Source organism: Mobula birostris, chromosome 20 (genome assembly GCF_030028105.1).
Source record: "Mobula birostris isolate sMobBir1 chromosome 20, sMobBir1.hap1, whole genome shotgun sequence".
NCBI lineage: Eukaryota > Metazoa > Chordata > Chondrichthyes > Myliobatiformes > Myliobatidae > Mobula > Mobula birostris.
In genome coordinates this window covers 16545007-16565055 of record NC_092389.1, presented here as the reverse complement: position 1 = coordinate 16565055, position 20049 = coordinate 16545007, and the positions used below count along the sequence as shown (strand labels likewise).

General features: G+C 38.3%; 1 protein-coding gene across 1 annotated transcript in view; it reads left to right on the top strand.

Annotated features, from left to right (window-relative positions):
- Positions 1-1484: 1484 nt before the first annotated feature.
- The window catches only part of LOC140185083 (CXADR-like membrane protein), a 149998-nt gene continuing 131433 nt past the window's right edge, over positions 1485-20049 (top strand). Inside the window, exon 1 of the mRNA XM_072238326.1 lies at positions 1485-2090. Coding sequence (XP_072094427.1) covers positions 2054-2090 — 37 coding nt within the window. The 5' untranslated portion in view covers positions 1485-2053. The remainder of the gene's footprint in view (positions 2091-20049) is intronic.

Genomic DNA, 20049 nt, shown 5'->3' with positions numbered 1-20049 from the left:
AGGAAGCAACACTTAGGAAAAAAATTGTTGTACAGTATTATTGGTGATATTTGCACATAGCAACTTGAAACTGTCAACCATCTCCAACCCAACACCATTGATACAGACAAGGACATGTATTCCACTCTGCTTCCTGAAGTCAATGACCAGCTCCTTCATTTTGCTGACATTGAGGGAGAGATTCTTGTTTTGATAACATGCCACTTGGCTCTCTACCTCCTTCATGTACTCAGTCTCATTGTTGTTTGAAATCTGGCCCACTACGGTGGTTGCATGTGCAAACGTGTCAATGGAACTAGAGCAGAGTTTGGCTATGCAGTCATGAGTGTATAGGGAGTATAGTAAAGGACTGATAATGTGGTCATGTGGGGCACTGGTGGTGAGGATAACTACTGAGATGTTGTTACCTCTCCTTCCTGAAATGCAAGGTCAATTCTCTTATCTGATTTGATTCTTTATTAGGTAACTCTTTTAGTGCTTCTATCCACCGTAAGCATTTACTGCAAAGCAAAGTCCAGTTTCAGAAACTTTGTTAGTTAAAATAATTAAAACATGTTTTATTTTTGGTTGGTATGCCACTGAAATAAAAATTTAATGCAAACATTTCCAAAATCATTCTGCATTCACAGTCATAAAAACACAATGGGACCACAGACCAACGCTCGGGCCACTGTCCGTGGCTGCTGACCATTGAAGTCTGCACCTGGAAGGTGGCTTGTGAAGCAGATTAAGCTCTGACAGCCAGTTGACAACAGGTAGCCTATCCAGAACATTGCACTTACGGTATGCTGACAACTTGCCACCATCAATGGCTGCTTATTGCATTGCCATTTTGAATTGAAGTGTGATGCTACAGAAATGATTTTAAGCTCTTATCTATACTGAAGTTTACACCAACATGGGTCGTGTCAGTGGGTGGGATGTTATGCTTTCCTCCACAGCACCTTTCATTCCTCCACTCTCCCCTCCTGCCATTGTTTTGGACCTACTGTTTATATCAAGGTTCAACAAATTGCACTGTGTATGAAACATAGTCCCTGAATCCATTTTGTATCTGTGACTGTTGATGGATAATAGAGCATCAAGGCACAAAGGTCATTCAGCCCACAGTACATATACTAGTTCTTTTAAAAGTTCTTCCACCAATCTACTAGTGCAAATAAAGTAAACAAATATTTCCAGATGACAATGTTCTTTTGAGGGTGTTTTCATTCTTCAACATTGCAATTTTTTAATTAAATAGAAAAGTCAGGTATTAGCATTGGAAAATTCAAAACTAACATCTGTGACTTCAAATGTTCAAGCTTGTGCATACTATTTTTTTAATCGTTCCCTTTTAATTAAGAGTTAAATAACCATATTAAAGAGCAGCCAATAGGGACAAGTATGACATTGCTGTGGCATATCGGTAGGAAAATATTCCGTTCAATTTACATCCCAGCACTGAATCAGGCAGTAAAAACGTTGGTTTTAAAACAGCCAGCTGAGGAAACTGATGGGATCTCGTTTAGATTCAAACTCTAAAGATGGTAGCATTCCTTTTATTGCTTTAAATGTCGAAGTAATACTTTAAAACTTGAATGAAGGAACAGAGCCACTAGCACACCAGCAATAAGTCACTGTGGTAATCGGAAAAAAACAACATCTGTACTCGTAGCAGACTTTTAGGTTAGACTTTCTCTCTGCAATTTTCAGACAGGAAAGTGTGTGTAACGTCAGTTGGAGCGGTCACTGTTTTCTCCATTTATTCTTTGAAACTAATCAATCAGCCTTCAACTCAACGGACTTGTCCCATCAAATCCCAGACAGTTCCAGCATACTCCACTCCCCATCTGGTCAGCCGGAGTGAACAGAATGGGTTGATTAAGGGACAGATTGGAGTGTGCTGCCGAGTGAAGATGTAAATATCCCGCAGTGGCATTCCCTCTCCTGATGTTTTAATGTGCTCAGGTCTGTCCCAGCATTCCAGTCCCAAAAATCAAGGAGGCGGAGAAAAACAGCACGAAATTTCCTCATCAAGTTATGGATTAAATGTCGAATTTCTGAAGGCAACATGATTTTGTCCTCTCTCAGTTTGGTGCTGATGGTCGGTAAGTGGCTCGGATTATTATGTTTTATTCCGTTTAGTCTCGCTAATCCAAATGAGAAAATGCATTAACATTTTGTCCCATGGTTTTGGATCGTTTTTAAATGCCTAGTTTATGAAATATGATTCTTTTACCCACAGTGTGGATGAGGCTGATGAAGACTTTGGGACGTGCAATAATTTTAGATTCCTCAGCGACTTTCGTAGTTACTTCATGAAATACATTTTCATTACGGATTTGTCCTTTATTGCTTACATCAATAGTTTTAATAGCTTAGTTTAATATTAGCATAACTTTCTTTATTGTAGCATACAATATACAATAATTAAATTAAGTGGTGTCGTTGTGTTTTGTATCCTTTTTCATTTCGGTTGAAAACTTTTTAAAAATGCAATTCACTAAGTAAAAAGCAGCATTGTTTCCAAAAGATGTAACTCGACCCATATTGGAAACAGATGTGGTCTGTTACATTAACAGTTTCCAGACCAAAACCAAAAAAAAAGCGGCAGACCGGGTTAATGAAGTGGTGGGTGGATAGTAACGGAAAAAAAGGGAAAACCGATTAGTTTTGGACGAAGTATTGATATTGTCATGCTGTTCTATAAGGAGTGCCTAATGATTTGGTCTCAGTATCTCTGCGTTCCTGCGGCATCTGGATGCAGGCAGAGCCATTGACCTGGAGCGCAAGCCTGTCGCAGTTGGGTGTGAGCCACTCGAGAGGCGCTTTGCAGCCCTCCGCGAGCTGCCCTGACCCCGCGTGCTGTCCTCGCGCCGTCCTCTGGGACTGAGGGACTTGAGAGCAAGTCAGCCACGCGGGGAACAGCTAGTTTTATTTTGCTTTTGCATTTACTCGAAGAGTTACTAAAAATAAAGCAAGTTTATTCTACATTGAAACCAGAATGGCAATAAGGGATAAGTCTGCTTTCAATAGATAACATTATCTCCCTCTGTATCAATTTTAGGCAAACCATTATAAGTAAAATTTTCAAATGAGGCGACTTTCTAATTTTTGAGATGTCTTCCTTCATAGTGGAAATATGCAAGGCAACGTTCAAGTTCTGTGCTCTCCTGTGCATTTATTGCTGATTTAATTTCTAAAGATTCGTTCGTTGGTATTTCCGATGTTTACACGTATTATCTCTCTGTGTGCTTATGAGACAAATTGGATCTGCAGACTTTGGACTCTAACCCAAAATCAATGCAATCCCTTCTGTTGTTAATTTAACATTGAAACCAAACTGGACTTGAACCGTACTTTCAGGATCATTGTCCTTAAGGTTCTTCAACTGCAAAGTAAATATAGAAGGCATTTCAGAAAACAAAAGTGAATACAGATAGGGAATGTTTCGTCATGGAGAAAGGTTTTGATAGAGGTTTCAAATGAATGAGATTTGGCGAAATGGAGATCTTATAGGAATAATTCAAGTTTAGACTTGAAGACAGTTACAAAGAAGCAATGCATTGGGAAAAAAGCTGACGCTAAAGGCAGGTGACAGGTTTAAGAACTAGGGAGGGTCACAGAGAAGAATAGAAATCAATTATGTATTTAAGGTGAACAATGCACAAGGAAATTTAAGGATATAAACTTTCAGTATTTTTAATGATACTAAGTGGCTTTGGCTCCATTTGGACAATGAAGTCTAAAATTGTATACTTGATTCATTTACACCTATTTCACTTTGAAGAAGTGAATATTCATGTATGGAACCATGACTTATGTTTATTGGATCTCTTTCAAATTTATTAACATGTATATCTACAAATGTATCTGAGTAAGTTCCCACATCCCCAATTTAGTAATGGTTGTTAAATATAGCACTTGAATCAGACTGGTGTTTAATTGATAAATTGCTGTATTCTTTTCTCTGTGTTAAATTAATAAAGCAGTATAGAATACTTCCTTTGCAAAAGTTCTCTGATTTCTAAATAATTAGGGAATTATATATGTAATCCATCCAGATCAAGTCTCTCAGTTTGACATGTGACCATGACCCTATGATTCTATATACCGTGGAGAGTGGGAAATGGAGTAGGAAATGTATGAGTGAGACCCTGCATTTGTGCTTTATTTTGAGTGTGTTACATGTCAGCAGAGTGCTGCCTTACTTCTAGTTTAATTTTTTGAGTACATACTTGTGAGATTTCTTACAGTGACCATTGTGGTCCTCTCTTACTAGTCTTCCACATGTTCTGAAGAACCTTCTGTTTTGAATTGTTTCTGTCCAATTGTTAAAGGGATACCCATAAATCTGCAGGATAAGCAGTTCATGTATGGTGATGTAATGTCTAAGAAAGAACAGTGATTGATGCACAAGAAAAATTGATTTATTTTATTGGTTGGAATTTGATGGTATTCGTCCATTCTTGATGTGATTGTCCTGGTTTGGGAAGTGCACTGGAAGAAACAGTGAGTTGCTACAGTGTTTTCTGCAAGTGATGCTTATTTTTTTTTTGGTTGGAAGTGGTCATTATCTAACAAACAGTGTGGTTGAAACATCTTTCCACTTACCAGCCCAAGCTCTGCTGATGCTCAGATTTTTTTTTTTTTGCAATGCAGAAATAAACAGCTTCATTGGAGATATAAAAATAGCTTAGATATTTTATGGCAGAATAGAAATTCCAAAGTTCAATATCAAGATTTACAGAATTTCAAGAATAATACTCCTTTAAATTTCATTAATTTGAAAGAAATTTCTAAACACTTTTCAATGAGGAATCAAATAACTGTTGTGTGCTGGGGCAGCAGGCTGAGGGTGGCAGACACCAACAGAATCAACAAACTCATTCGTAAGGCCAGTGATGTTGTGGGGATGGAACTGGACTCTCTCATGGTGGTGTCTGAAAAGAGGATGCTGTCTAAGTTGCATGCCATCTTGGTCAATGTCTCCCATCCACTACATAATGTACTGGGTGGGCACAGGAGTACATTCAGCCAGAGACTCATTCCACCGAGATGCAACACTGAGCGTCATAGGAAGTCATTCCTGCCTGTGACCATCAAACTTTACAACTCCTCCCTTGGAGGGTCAGACACCCTGAGCCAATAGGCTGGTCCTGGACTTATTTCCTGGCATAATTTACATATTACTATTTAACTATTTATGGTTCTATTACTATTTATTATTTATGGTGCAACTGTAACGAGAACCAATTTCCCCCGGGATCAATAAAGTATGACTATGACTATGACTATGACTAATTATCAAGTTCAAAACAAATATTTCAGAATAAAGTTCAAGTTTATTGTCATTCAACCATACACATATATACAGGTAAACAAAATATCATTCCTCTGGGCCAATGTGCAAAACACAGTACGTATACTGTAGTTACAATCCAGCGCAGATAGCACCAAAATAATATTAACACAAGTTCCTGAGTGGCATTGCCTGTAGATTGAAATTGAAGATAAGTATGAAAGTATCTTTTTCTGAATTACACTTTTCCTTTGATTCTGATGGAAAAATTTAAACTGTTTATGCTGGAAGTCTGACATAAGAAGTTGCTGGAAACACTCAATGTCAGGCAGGATCTGAAACCGTCTCATAGGCTGATCATCAATATTTTCTGCTTTTATTTCTTGTGACAATCCTGAATGTACGTAAGTTAAATTAAATACATAGTGTAAAAGTAGAAATAAAGAAGTAGTGAGGTAGTGTTCACGGGTTCAATGTCCATTCAGAAATCTGGTGGCAGAGGGGAAGAAGCTGTTCCTGAAGCATTGAGTGTGTGCCTTCAGGCTTCTGTACCTCCTACCTGATGGTAGCAATAAGAACAAGGCATGACTTGAGTGATGGGGGTCCTTAATTGATGGATGTCGCCTTATTGAGGCACCACTGTTTGAAGATGTCCTGGATACTATGGAGGCTAGTGCCCATGATGGAGTTCACTAAGATTACAACTCTCTTCGGCTTATTTCAATCCTGTGCAGTAGACTCCCCCATACCAGGTGGTGATGCATCCAGTTAGAATGCTCTCCACAGTACATCTGTAGAAATTTGTGAGTTTCTTTGGTGATATACCAAATCTCCTCAAACTCCTAATGAAATTTAGCCACTGCCTTGACTTCTTTGTAGCTGCATGAATATGTTTGGTCCAGGTTGGATCCTCAGAGATATTGACACCCAGGAACTTGAAATTGCTCACACTTTCCAATTCTGATCCCTCTATGAGGACTGGTGTGTGTTCCCTCGTCTTACCCTCTCTGAAGTCCACTATCAGTTCTTTGGTCTTACTGATGTTGAGTGGAAGGTTGTTGCTGTGACACCACACAACTAGCTGATATATCTCCCTCCTGTACACCCTCTTACCACCATCTGAAATTCTGCCAACAATAGTTGGATTGTCAGCAAACTTACAGTATGTCAAAAAATTTGCATGCTTTGCGGCAGCAGTACATTGCAATACATAATTATAAAAACTATAAATTACAGTAAGAAATATATATAATTAAATTAAGTTGTGCAAAAGAGATCAAAAAAAAAGAAAAAAGTAGTGAGGTAGTGTACAGGGTTCATTGTCCATTCAGAAATCTGATGGCAGAGGGGAAGAAGCTGTTCCTGAATCATTGAGTGTGTGTCTTCAGGCTCCTGTATCTTCTCCTTGATGGTAGCAATGATAAGAGGGCATGTCCTGGGTGATGGGGGTCCTTAATGATGGGTGCCGCCTTTTTGAGACATTGTCTTTTGATGGTGTCCTCGATGCTGGGGAAGCTAGTACTTATGATGGAACTAGCTGAGTTTACAACTTACTGTAGCTTTTACTGATCCTGCACGGTGGCCCTTCCATACCAGATGGTGATGCAACCAGTTGGAATACTTTCCACAGTACATCTGTAGAAATTTGAGCGAGATACCATGTTTGAAGAATGGAAAATCTCAATTGTTTAGATTGGAAACTGTAGGGTTGTTCTCCTTGGTAAGGAATAAGTTGTAAGAGGATCTAAAGGAGGTACTTAAAATAATAATTAGTATACGCAGAGTAGGCAAAAAGAAGCCATTTCTATTGGCAGAGTCATCAATATCCGTTGGACATTGAATGATGGTGAATATTAGAGAAACCAAAGTTAAAAAAAGAGCAAGACTTAATGTGCAGCAAATGATTAAAGTTTGGAATTAATTGTATGAGGTAATAATGTAACTATATTCAATTGTGCAATTCAAAGGTGAACTGGAAAAATATCTAAAATTCAAGTGAGTCACAGATCATTGGGACCAGCTGAGTTGGTTTTGCATAGAACTGGTATGGATTTAATGGAGTGAATGGCCTTCTCTGTTGTAGCCATTCTGTGAATGGCAAATAACCATTCATGTTTAGTTTAGTTAATCTGTGTGTTTGAACAAAGTTTATTCCAAGTCTAAACTGAAGTATTTGGGCTTGATTGGAGAAAAAATTTTACTGTAAATGAATGGAATTTTGTGTTCTGAGGCACAGTGCATTAAAGAAAGATTGGTATAAAGAGGTCACAGGGATTCAATTCAGCTCCTAGTGCTAGAGAACCTGTAAGGCAACGTTGTTCAAACCTCATGATGTGGTTTGCTGTCTGATGGAATTATTGAAAATCCAGATTTTCTGGCTGTGAATGCATACATGTTGATATGAAATGATAGGCTTGAAATTGATCATATTAGCACCTCATCCAACAAATTCCATGGTGAAGCACCCAACCAACCTTCATTATGAATCTTTACATGCAGTTAGAGACAACTTGTTGGGTAATAGCACATCCAGGGACTACGACCCAGCAAGGAGTTAACAGCCTCTCCGAGGCAAGCCATGTTAGCTGGGAAGAATGAAATATAGGTAACAGAGAAGACAATGACAAATGACAAATGAAAGCATTTAAATGTTGCCATAAATATGAATGAGATCACTCGGTTGTGTTCCATAATCGGAATCTCCAGCACTCAGCTTCAATTTAAAATATTTTTGCCAATTGGGCTGTGTTTTTTTACCTGTAAACAGGGTGAGGCATCTGGGAAGCAATACTGTCACCCAAGTATGGGTGAACACATCGCAATCCTATGAAATGCTTGGAAAGCATTAATAAAATTAGAAAATGCTGGAAACCCTTGGCAGGACAAGCAACAACTGTAAAAAGAGAAACAGAGTTAATGTTTCAAGATGAAGACCCTTTGTCAGAATTCATGCGTTATATAATATATTTCCTTTCATTTTTCTAGTTAAAACAATTGTCTTGATTGAAAATAGGGAAAAGCTTGGGAGGTGCCTGATAATGGATAATAATGTCTGAGACAGAAGTCTGATCTCAATGGCAGGATATCGTTTAAGTAGCAATCTGCATGCTCTCACCCAGCAGGCAGCCAAATTGTCAGAGGTCATTGAAATTTTGTGGTAGGATGGTATAGCTGGGAGCATTTGTGAATGAAACCCAGCGCCCACTGTAATTTGGCAAGGGCAAAATCCTTGAGAGAGATCCTGAGATCAACAGGAAATAGAGCCAATTGGTGTCACATTAGACTATGACTTTGACCTCAAGGATTAGATCCACTTCTGGATGAATAAGGTATAAACATTACCAATGGCGTGAAATATTGTTGTAAATATGACCAGAGCTTGGAATGAGGTAAGTCAGAATGGGCTTCTGTGTTCCAGCATTTAACTCCTCCCACTTAACTTCTATCCAATGGTAGGAGGGGATTTAGAATTGCACATTCCTAAGATGGTGGAGATAGTTGATACTTGGATGTAATTGCTATGGAGCATTCTTGTTTGGTGTAATCAAATACAGAGTAAACCTGGAATTTTAACAATTTAAATAATAAAACAAGTGTTCTGCCAGCAATTCCGGCCACATTATATTGCAGCTGATGTAGGCAACCTAGGGTTCAAATAACTAACATGGGCTGTTCTGTATTTGATTTCCCAGTGGGCCCAATGTGTGCAAGCACTCAACAAAGCATAACATATCCTGCAGCCAAGCAAAAATTTCATTGGTGTTTTGAAGAAAAATTAAGTGTAAAACTTGAATATGTGATTGGGCTAATCCAAACACTTTACAAGAAGTCGATTGGGTAGGGTAGGCTGTACCCTCAGGCTGAGGGTAGCAGACACCAACAGAATCAACAAACTCATTCGTAAGGCCAGTGATGTTGTGGGGATGGAACTGGACTCTCTCATGGTGGTGTCTGAAAAGAGGATACTGTCTAAGTTGCATGCCATCTTGGACAATGTCTCCCATCCACTACATAATGTACTGGTTGGGCACAGGAGTACATTCAGCCAGAGACTCATTCCACCGAGATGCAACACTGAGCGTCATAGGAAGTCATTCCTGCCTGTGGCCATCAAACTTTACAACTCCTCCCTCGGAGGGTCAGACACCCTGAGCCAATAGGCTGGTCCTGGACTTATTTCCTGGCATAATTTACATATTACTATTTAATTATTTATGGTTTTATTACTATTTAATTATTTATGGTGCAACTGTAACGAAAACCAATTTCCCCCGGGATCAATAAAGTATGACTACTACTCCTACTACTATTACCGCAGAAAGCAAGGTATTCAACAGTCTGATAGCCAGCTATTATCTAAGTCAACCTCAGATAAGTGTTGCAGAAAGATATATTTCATCCAAATCTGTGCTCATATCTTGGGCTCTATCAAAGGTAAATCAGGGTGGAAAAGCAGAAATGGCTCAATTGGTTAAAGATTTAAAAACACAAGCTTCTGCTTCAGTGCAGTATAATTAAGTAATTAGCACCTTGCAGTTGGATAATCCAGTTAAATGGTTTTAGAGTCACAGAATTTTATGGTATGGAAGAAGGCTAACTGGCCCGTTATACAAGTGCAGGCTGTTTGAAAGTGCAATTCCTCACACTCATTTGCACTGTAACACTACACACACCTTGTCTTCAATTACCTGATAAAACAACTTAGAAATTTATTTATGGAATCATCTGCTACTCATTTCAAGGAAGCCAGTTCTTGTTTTTTTTCAGTTCTACCTTTTGTCTGTTTCTATATGTTTTCTACTTAGTTTGTCTCCAGGTAGATCATTTGTGTTTAACAAGTCTTCACCACCCACTCTCGGTCAATACCATCGCCATTTGTGACATTGGGCCTTCGCTTTATCACAGACATACCTATAGTTATTTCCACCCATCCCCCTTCTCCTAAGCTGAAACCACATTTGACTTTTAACTTTTCTCTGTTCTGAAGAATGTCATCAGCCTGAAATATTGACTCCATTTCATGGATGTTGCTTGAGCTGTTGACTAATTGAAAACAGCCTTTTCTATTTTTATTTTAGCTTTCCAACATCTGTATTTTTTGCCGTTTGATCTTCAAGGAAGTGCTTGACATCTAGCAACTCACAATGAGACCAATACTCCTCTTCATCCTTCTAGATCTTTTAGCAATGATTTAAAAGTACACTGTGCATTATGACAAGGACAACATTCCTTTTAATTCATTGGTTGTGAAGGATATTGGGATGTCATGAAATAAATGTAAAAGAGGTTATACAATGACATTTTTAACCCTTTGGAGCTTCTTATCATCTTTAAATCCTCAACTATGCCCCCTCTTAATCTTTTAGAAATAGTTTGAAAATTTTGCTTGGAGTAATGCTGGAAAACCCCCTCATTCTTGAAAACTTCTGGGTAAGCTTCCTGTGTACTCTTTGTTAAGGTCATTATGCTTTCTTGAACTGTGATTCCCAGAATGGGCCAGCTCCATCAGCTGAGGCCTAATAAGTGATTATGAAGTTATAGCATAGCCTCTCTGTTCCTCTTTTTAAAAAAATGCAAGTAATCCATTTGCTTTCTAACTTGCATCTTGGAGAATATAAATGTATGTATACCAAGAACATGTGCTGATCAACACTTTGTCATTTTTGTTTTTGATCAAGGTATTTATTATTTAGTGTCTTAATGAGTGAAGGAGCAATGATACAGGATCAAAGGAGGGATACCATGAATAATATCAGCTGCTAGATTTCTTGCATCTGCCATTGTAGCATTGTAGCATCGTAGCATCCATGCGAGGACCATCAGACTCAAAAACAGTGACTTTCCCCAAGCAGCAAGACTGATCAACACCTCCATCCACTAACTCCACCACTACTTTATTATTTCCTGTCAATCACCTTATGTACAGCCTAGTATCACTTTATGGATATACAATCTATGTATATAAGGAATCTTATGTATTTATATTTATTGTGTGTTTTGAAATTATTATTGTGTTCTTTATCTTTATGATTTTTGGGCTGCATCAGATTTGGAGTAACAATTATTTTGTTCTCTTTACACTTGTGTACAGGAAATAACTTAAAACAATCTTGAATCTTGTGTAACTCATCATAATATGGTCTCTGGCACATTGACATGACAATAACTCGTGACAATTGTTTCTTTCTGCTTAGCGCCAGCTTTACATTGTGTTATGTTTTTTAAACACTGCCCATGAGAGAGTGATGTTCTAATATTACTGATGCTCTGCATCACGTGTGTGCTGTCATGAGGTATCCCAAAGAGTCAGGCGGACAGCACTTTCCCGTTTTGTTCATGCAGCTTTCTATGCATTTTGTTAGGCATCAGACATAGCAACATATTATTCCATGGCTCCATCTTAATGAAATGTTAAATAAATTGGAATGGAAGGACAGGAGGGACTTTATGCAATATAATATTTATAAGCTGGTATTTCTCCAAGACTGAATTTATCCTCTATAATCTTTTGAGTTTGTGGTAACTCTATTTATGAGACCAAGAATTTATTGAACAATAATTGAGAATTCAAAAAGGAGACCAAGACAGAAAGGAGACAAAAATTTAATTGTATCTTACTCACACTGATAGTTAATTATCTCAGTTAAATTTCATTTAGTGATGCAAAGTTAATATGAATAAATTAAAAATTGTATTGTAAATACTCAGAAGTTTCTTTTTGGAGGTTTTGCCCTAACTCGTCCATACCCTTAAATTGAAAAGAAAATGTAGATTTAAAGATAATAATCAGCACATTTTTTAAAATGGTAAATGATACCTTGATTTGCTGAGTTAATGTCTGGCAGTCAGTGGTCTTGTGGATTATATGTAAGTTTTTCTTTGTATAAATAAATATCTTCTGCACATCTGGCTGTGTTTTTCTGTGTTGAGAAAGTCAGACAGTTTTGTTTACTTGTGTCTGGGGTGTTCATTATTTTTAAAATTCATTTATGCATTTTATGTTATCCAAAGATTTTACACTTCATCCATTGCATTTTCTAACTCAAGTGAACTATTTTCCCACTACGGTGCCAAAGATTTGGTTTAATACTTTTTGATATAATATTTAACGGTGGTGTTGCTGCATTAAGTAAAGACTTTTTGAAAGTGAATGTGTGAATTTGTTCTGCTCTCCTGTACTTGCAGCCATGAGACTTCAGTGTCATGCCAAAAATTTTGATGCTGAGTCTTTGCGTGAAATGTTCATACAAGTCAGTCAGGGCAACCATGAATGGACAATACATGTTAACATTATCAGTGATGGTCTTATGCTAAAAATAAATAAAAATTAGTACTTCATTCTTTTATTTCATTAGATTTGAAAACAACCTGTTTTGTGAGACAAATTTAAAGATGGAGTATGACTTGTAATAATCAGAAAATTAACCATTTATTAATTAGCTTGTCCTCTTAGTTTTCTAGAGGAGCAAACTCCAGACAGTGCCACGCTTTAAAGCATTAATTTGCCACAGGTAATGACATTGGCGGAGTCAGTGGTTAAACCAAAGTGCCCTTGATGTACTGCACCTCAGACCAGCAATTGCTGACTATTTCTATTTGGTACACAGTGTACTTGGAAATACAAGTAACAAAAGTAAGATTTTTAAAATATGGGCTGTGTGACACATATGAAACTGCACTCTAATATGAAGATTGCAACTGTAAATTTAGCTGAGTCAATAAATCCTTTTCAATGATGTATTGGGAATATGTAGATGAAGTTCAAGTGTTCTATGTTTCACAGGAAAACTCAAGACAATTGTGTGTACTTGTTACTTCTGCATTACTTCTACTGGAAATCATATGATAAAAGAGGAAACTTGGTGCTTGAAAATTCCACTGATCTGGGGCCAGTGCGATGGAACATGGTTTGAGCAGTCTTTGATGCGGGATGTTTTCTCTAAAGCCCTTTACAGGTGTACATTCCTTTATCCGAAATTCTGAAATCCAAAAAGCTCTGAAAACCGAAGCTTTTTCGTTAACAGCTGACGTCACTCAGGTGTGACGTGGCAGCACTAGCAGAGGCCGCCAGACGTCAGTTGTGGCTCAGCGCTCGTACTGGTTACACGTGCATTTGCTGTTTGCTGATATTTTGTGTTCACTGTTGACCTTGTGTTTAATTTCACTGTGAAAATGTCAAAAAAAGCTGCAGATACCCCTATGGGTAATAATGAGAAAAAGAGAAGGAATCTTCTCTATCAATAACGCAGAAAGTGGAATTATTGCAGAAGCTTGATCGTGGTGTGTCTGTGCGACGTCTTACTGAAGAAAATAGTGTCAGAACTACCACTGTATATGATTTAAATAAACAGAAAGACAAGTTACTGAAGTTTTATAGTGACAGTGACATTCTACATTTATTCCAATAAGTCATTTACCATGTGTTTGATTCAGTTCGTTTGAAGCTGTATATTTTTATGTTTTATTGAATGTTTTTGTTGGAAATAAATTTTTTTCTTGTCATTATTCCCTAAACAATACAGTATAACAACTATTTACACAGCATTTACATTGTATTAGGTATTATAAGTAATCTAGAGATGATTTAAAGTATACGGGAAGATGTGCATAGGTTTGGTGCGCCGCCGGGTCCTAAAGTCCACTGTACTGAACCAGGTTAAATAAGGGACTTGAGCATACATTTTTTTTGGTATGGGGGTGGGGGTCTGAAATCCAAAAACTTCTGAATTCTAAAATGCAACTGGCCCCAAGGATTTCGGATAAGGGATTGTGGACTTGTAAATTTGCACAATTTATGTGTCCTTATGGAACACGTTCAAGCCACTTTAATCTCTTAACTCCTTCCACCGTCACTAGATTAATTACTTATTATATAGATCCTTTTTCTGGTGTCAGCCTGTTAAATGCAAACTCATTTCCCAAATTTGTCTACATAACGAAAGCAGGTAAAGTTATTTTGGTTGAGGAAACACTTTGGGTTATTAGTCTGATTTTGAGTGAAGCCAAAGGAAATGAAAATCAGAAAAGATTGATATAAGCAGCTGAATCAATGTCAACTACAGTGCCTATAAAAAGTATTATTTCCCCCCCTCCCAGAAGTTTTCATGTTTTATTGTTTTACAACATTGAATCACTAGATTTAATTTGTTTTTATGACATGGATCAACAGAAAAAGACACTTTCATGTCAAAGTGAAGACAGATCTCTACAAAGTGATCTAAATTAATTACATATATAAAACACAAAATAAAGTATTCACCCTCCCCACCCCCCTTTTAATAAGACACACCGTATCATCACTGGTGTAACCATTTGGTTTTAGAAGTCACATAATTAGTTAAATGGAGATGACCTGATTGTAGTAAAAATACACCCTTATCTGGAAGGTCCAACTGCTGGTGAGTCAGTATCCTGGCAAAAGATACACCATTAAGACAAAAGAACACCCCAAGCAACTTCAACAACAAGGTTGTTGAAAAGTACAAGTTAGGAGATGGATACAAGAAAATTTCCAAGTCACTGAATATCCCCTGGAGTACAGTTAAGTCAATCATCAAGAAGTGAAAAGAATATGGTACAGCTGTAAATCTGCCTAGAGCAGGCTGTTCTCAAAAACTGAGTGACCGTGTAAGAAGGGGACTAGTGAGGAAGGCCACCAAGAGACCTATGACAACTCTGGAGGAGTTACAAGCTTCAGTGGCTGAGATGGGAGAGACTGTGACTACAACAACTGATACCCGGGTGCTTCACCAGTCACAGATTTATGGGAGGGTGGCAAAAAGAAAGCCACTGTTGAAAAAATCTCTCATGAAATCTCATCTAGAATTTGCTAGGATGCATGTGGGCGACTTTGAAGCCAGCTAAACCAAAATTGAGCTTTTTGGCTATTAGACTAAATGCTGTGTTTGCCATGGTATAAGCCAAACGCCGCACATCATCAAAAACACACCGTCCCTACCGTGAAGCATGGTGGTGGCTGCATCATGCTGTGGGGATGCTTCACTGCAGCAGGTCCTGGAAGGCTTCTGAAGGTAGAGGGTAAAATGAATGCAGCAAAATACAGGGAAATCCTGGACAAAAACCTGATGCAGTCTGCAAGAGAACTGCGACATAGGATAAGGTTTGTTTTCCAGCAAAACATGGGAATGGCTTAAAAACAACAAAGTTAATGCCCTGGAGTGGCCCAGTCAGAGTCCAGACCTCAATCCAATGGAGAATTTGTGACTGGACTTGAAAAGAGCTGTTCACTCACGATCCCCGTGCAATCTGACAGAGCTAGAGCAGTTTTGTAAGGAAGAATGGGGAAAAAATACAGTACCCAGATGTGCAAAGCTGATAGAGACCTATCCACACAGACTCAAGGCTGTAATTGCTGCCAAAGGTGCATCTACTAAATACTGACTTGAAGGGAGTGAATACTTATGCAATCAATTATTTTGTATTTTATATTTAGTTCACTTTGTAGAGATTTGTTTTCACTTTGACACAACAGAGTCATTTTCTGCTGTTGTAAAAAAAAACCCAATGTTGTAAAACAATAAAACATGAAAACTTACAGGGAGGTGAATATTTTTTAGAGGCACTGTATTTCATACTGCTGTTTTAAAAAATCAAAATTATCCCCAGTCAGACAATCTACCTGATTCTGTGGTTACACATATTGTATTTATCCCATGAAATGCGCGATCTGGAATGCTCAATGGGAAATACGTGGATACCTTGCATGAATAAATTCCCCTTGATGGGTAAAAATTGGAACCTTCAGGTAGGAAGAGGAAAGAAGAAAGACTTTAATTTAAATGATGCCTTTCATAATTATTTTTGATGTCTTGATAGCCAATAAAACACTTTTGAAGTGCATAAAAAAAAATTCCGTTAGGCAGTAGTGATAACATAAATTGAATATAAGTGACACGAAATTGTAAGTAATGATGGTACAAGTTCAATTCCACCTGTAACTCCTGGGCAAAGGAATCATTCGTTGCCTGTGTTCAGCAAGACCACAACAACATTCAGGCATGGGTTTAGTAGATGATAAGTAACATTCATGCTACAAATTTCCAATTTCTTAACCAGCACTGAATTGCCCATCATCAATGTCCTAGGAAGGACTATTGACCAGGATCTTAACTGGATCACACACATAAACTACAAGGACAGACCAGAGGCTGGATATCCTGAGGGCAAGTGACTCACCTTGTGATGCCCAAAGTCTTCCATCATTCACAAAGTAAAAGTCAGGATGTCATGGAATTCTCTCAACTTGTCTGCTTGTGCAGTTCCAACAACTACTAAGAAGCTGGACTCCGGCCTGCACAAGCCCATGCTCTTACTACATGTCCATCATCCTAACCATTCATTTCTTCCCCATCTAGAACTTACATTGCAGTTATTCATCCAGGTACTTGTTGTGCTTTGCAACTTCAAAACATTGAATTAATTCAAAGAAAGACACAGTCTGAAATATGAGTCTAACTTCGAGTTTACTTTAAGCAAGGTGCACACGTATCACATGGTAACATTATGACATAGGCAATTCACATATTTTTACATATCACCTGTAGTGATTATTTAAATGAACAAGAATGCTTAATCAACAACATATTTACAAAATCACTCAAATATTACTGAAATATTAAGTACACAACACTCCTCCCAGCTTAGCTATAAACTCCAACCCAATAGAGAATGCATCTCAACTATATACACAGTATAAAATATAGCACAACTATAAAGTCATCCACAGTATAGTAAATTTTAAATTCTCCCATTCAGTCTTAAAGATTTAATTGCTCTGGAGAATTTCTTACTTTTGTGGGGTAATGTCTTTCCTGACAAGGGAGGTCACTCTGTTTCTCAGGTGAGACTTGTGGCTGAGAAACAATCTCAGGTTCTGGGGCCTCCTCTCTGGTGGTTGTAGGAGGTGACTCTGAGACTGCAGGAAGTGGTTCTGACAGCTCTGGACACCTTTTTTCTTCTTTTTCCTTATTCTAGTTTGTGCACCTTGATCTTGGGAAGGTGTATTTAATTCACTGGAGTATTCTCTCATTAATCCTTCTGTTGCTCTCTTTACGATCTGACCTCTCCTCTTAGTTTCCGCATCCACAATATCATCTGACGAATCCACTGTTTTTGTATCTCTATTGACTCCTTTCTTTTTGGCCTTCCATTCATCCAGCTGGAGTTTGGTCTTTGCATCTACTTTTACAAGCAGCTTTTTGTCTCCCACTTGAAGTTTATGCAATAACCTAATGCAGTGGTCCCCAACCTCCGGGCTGCTTACAAGAACTGTTGTAGTCAGACCAGTGCTTTCGACACTTTCATGATTCCTCAGAGCCACATGGTCCTTCCTTGGTCCAATATGCTTTCCAACCAGAGGCACTGAGATTGGCACCAACATCTGTTTGCCCTCTGTTGTGCCACGATTCATGGTGTACAGCAAGGAGACAGTTGTGTTGTCATCCAGTATCTTTCTTAGTTTACTTTCAGTTGGCCTCATTGCAAGGGATGTGGCATGCAAATGGTGGATGAATCTCCAATCACATCGTTGTTTAAGCAAATCACACCCCCACGATGATGACCATCCTGTTTTAATGACATACAAGCCCACTTTGGCTTTTTGGTTGTGTTTCACTGTTACAAATGTCATTCCCACAGGAGTTATCTTTTCTTCAGTATCGATTCTTAGTTGGATATCTGCAGGGTTCAGTTTAGTATCTCTGAAATGCCGTTCAAACTCATTTTGTGGAATGACTGAAACAGCTGAACCATTGTTGAATTCCATTTTAATTAATTTGCCGTTCACTTCTGATGTAAGCCATATTGCTTGTCTATTGTTAGTTTACAAATTGTAAATCTCGAGTCTAGCCAGTCCTGTGTCACTCACATCATTATCAGATTTTCATCAACAGTATGCAGATTAATGCTTTTTTTGAAACTTTTTAGCTTTTTCTCTTCCCTCTGCAGTCTATTTATTTTTGTCTGCCTGACATGCTCTTTGTGTATGTCCTAACTTGTTGCACTTTCTACAAGTCTCACGTTTAAAACTGAATTGGTCTGGTGTATATGAGCCCCTGCCACAATGGTAACACAATTTGTTCAGTCAGGCTGGTTTCTATTTAGACTTTGCAATTTTGTTCACACTCATGTTCATTCCTGACTGCAACTCAATTACATCTCTGTTTGTTGTTTCCATTGATACAGCAATTTCAACTGGTCTTTTAAATGTAAGTTGTGCTTCAATTAGGAGCCATTTTTGAATGCTTTCTTGTAAGATTTCAATAATTAAACAGTTTCTCAGTCCATCATTAAGCCCATTACCGATCTGACAATACTCAGACAATCTCTTCAACTCAGCCATGTACATGAAAATGGACTCCCCTTCCTTTTGATTCTGCTTATAAAAGCTAAGGCATTCTGCAATCAACAATGGTTTTGGTTCTAAGTGTTCCTGCATTACTTTGACAATATTAGCAAAACTCTTTTCTGCTAATTTGGTTGGAGCAGTTAAACTTAAAAGCAAACTCTATGCCTTCAGACCCAAGTGCACTCAGCAAAATTAGTACTCGTTTCTCAATGGCTGTTTCATTTGCTTCAAAATCCTCTTCAACTTGCTCAGTATATAAGATCCAGTTATCCATCGTGTAATCAAATGTATCTGTCTTTCTGATGTAGTCAGCCATTTCTGCTCTTTTTTAATGATAATTATCACCTGGTACTGACTGTTTGTGAACCCTGAATTCTTCCATTTACTGCCTTTCTTTAACTTGACAGTCTCATCATGAGCTGCATTGTTTTCTTTTACTTAACATTCTTCGTTGAGTGTTTTTTGAACTTGAACATCTCACTGTGCTTTAAATGGTTGGTAGCTGTCTCGGGTTCATTTTAAAAATATCTGTTGCCAATTTTATGTTTTATAGCTTCAAAGTTCTTGAAATATTAAGGATAAATGACTAGTTAAAAAGAGGGAAGTGGATATCTGCTAATTGTGGTGTTGAGGTACAAAAATTGTTCCCAGAAACAATTCTATCCCAAAGGGTTGTCAAGGGGTAGTGACGGAGCAGTCTCAATGGGCTGAATGCCTAATTCTGCTCCTATGTCTTACGATCAGTTGTTTATCTTAAATAGAAACATAGAAACACAGAAAACATACAGCACAATACAGGCCCTTTGGCCCACAAAGCTGTGCCGAACATGTCCCTACCTTAGAACTACCTGGAGTCTCTTAAAAGACCCTATTGTTTCCGCCTCCACCATCGCCGCCGGCAGCCCATTCCACACACTCACCACTCTCTGCGTAAAAAAACTTACTCCTGACATCTCCTCTGTACCTACTTCCAAGCACCTTAAATCTATGCCCTCTTGTGCTTGCCATTTCAGCCCTGGGGAAAAGCCTCTGACTATCCACATGATCAATGCCTCTCATTATCTAATACACCTCTATTAAGTCATCTCTCATCATCCGTCACTCCAAGGAGAAAAGGCCGAGTTCACTCAACCTATTCTCATAAGGCCTGCTCCCCAATCCAGGCAACAGCCTTGTAAATCTCCTCTGCACCCTTTCTGTGGTTTCCACATCCTTCCTGTAGTGAGGTGACCAGAACTGAACACAATACTCCAAGTGGGGTCTGACCAAGGTCATATATAGCTGCAACATTACCTCTTGGCTCCTAAATTCAATTTCATGATTGATGAGGGCCAATGCACCGTATGCCTTCTTAACCACAGAGTCAACCTGTGTAGCAGCTTTGAGTGTCATATGGACT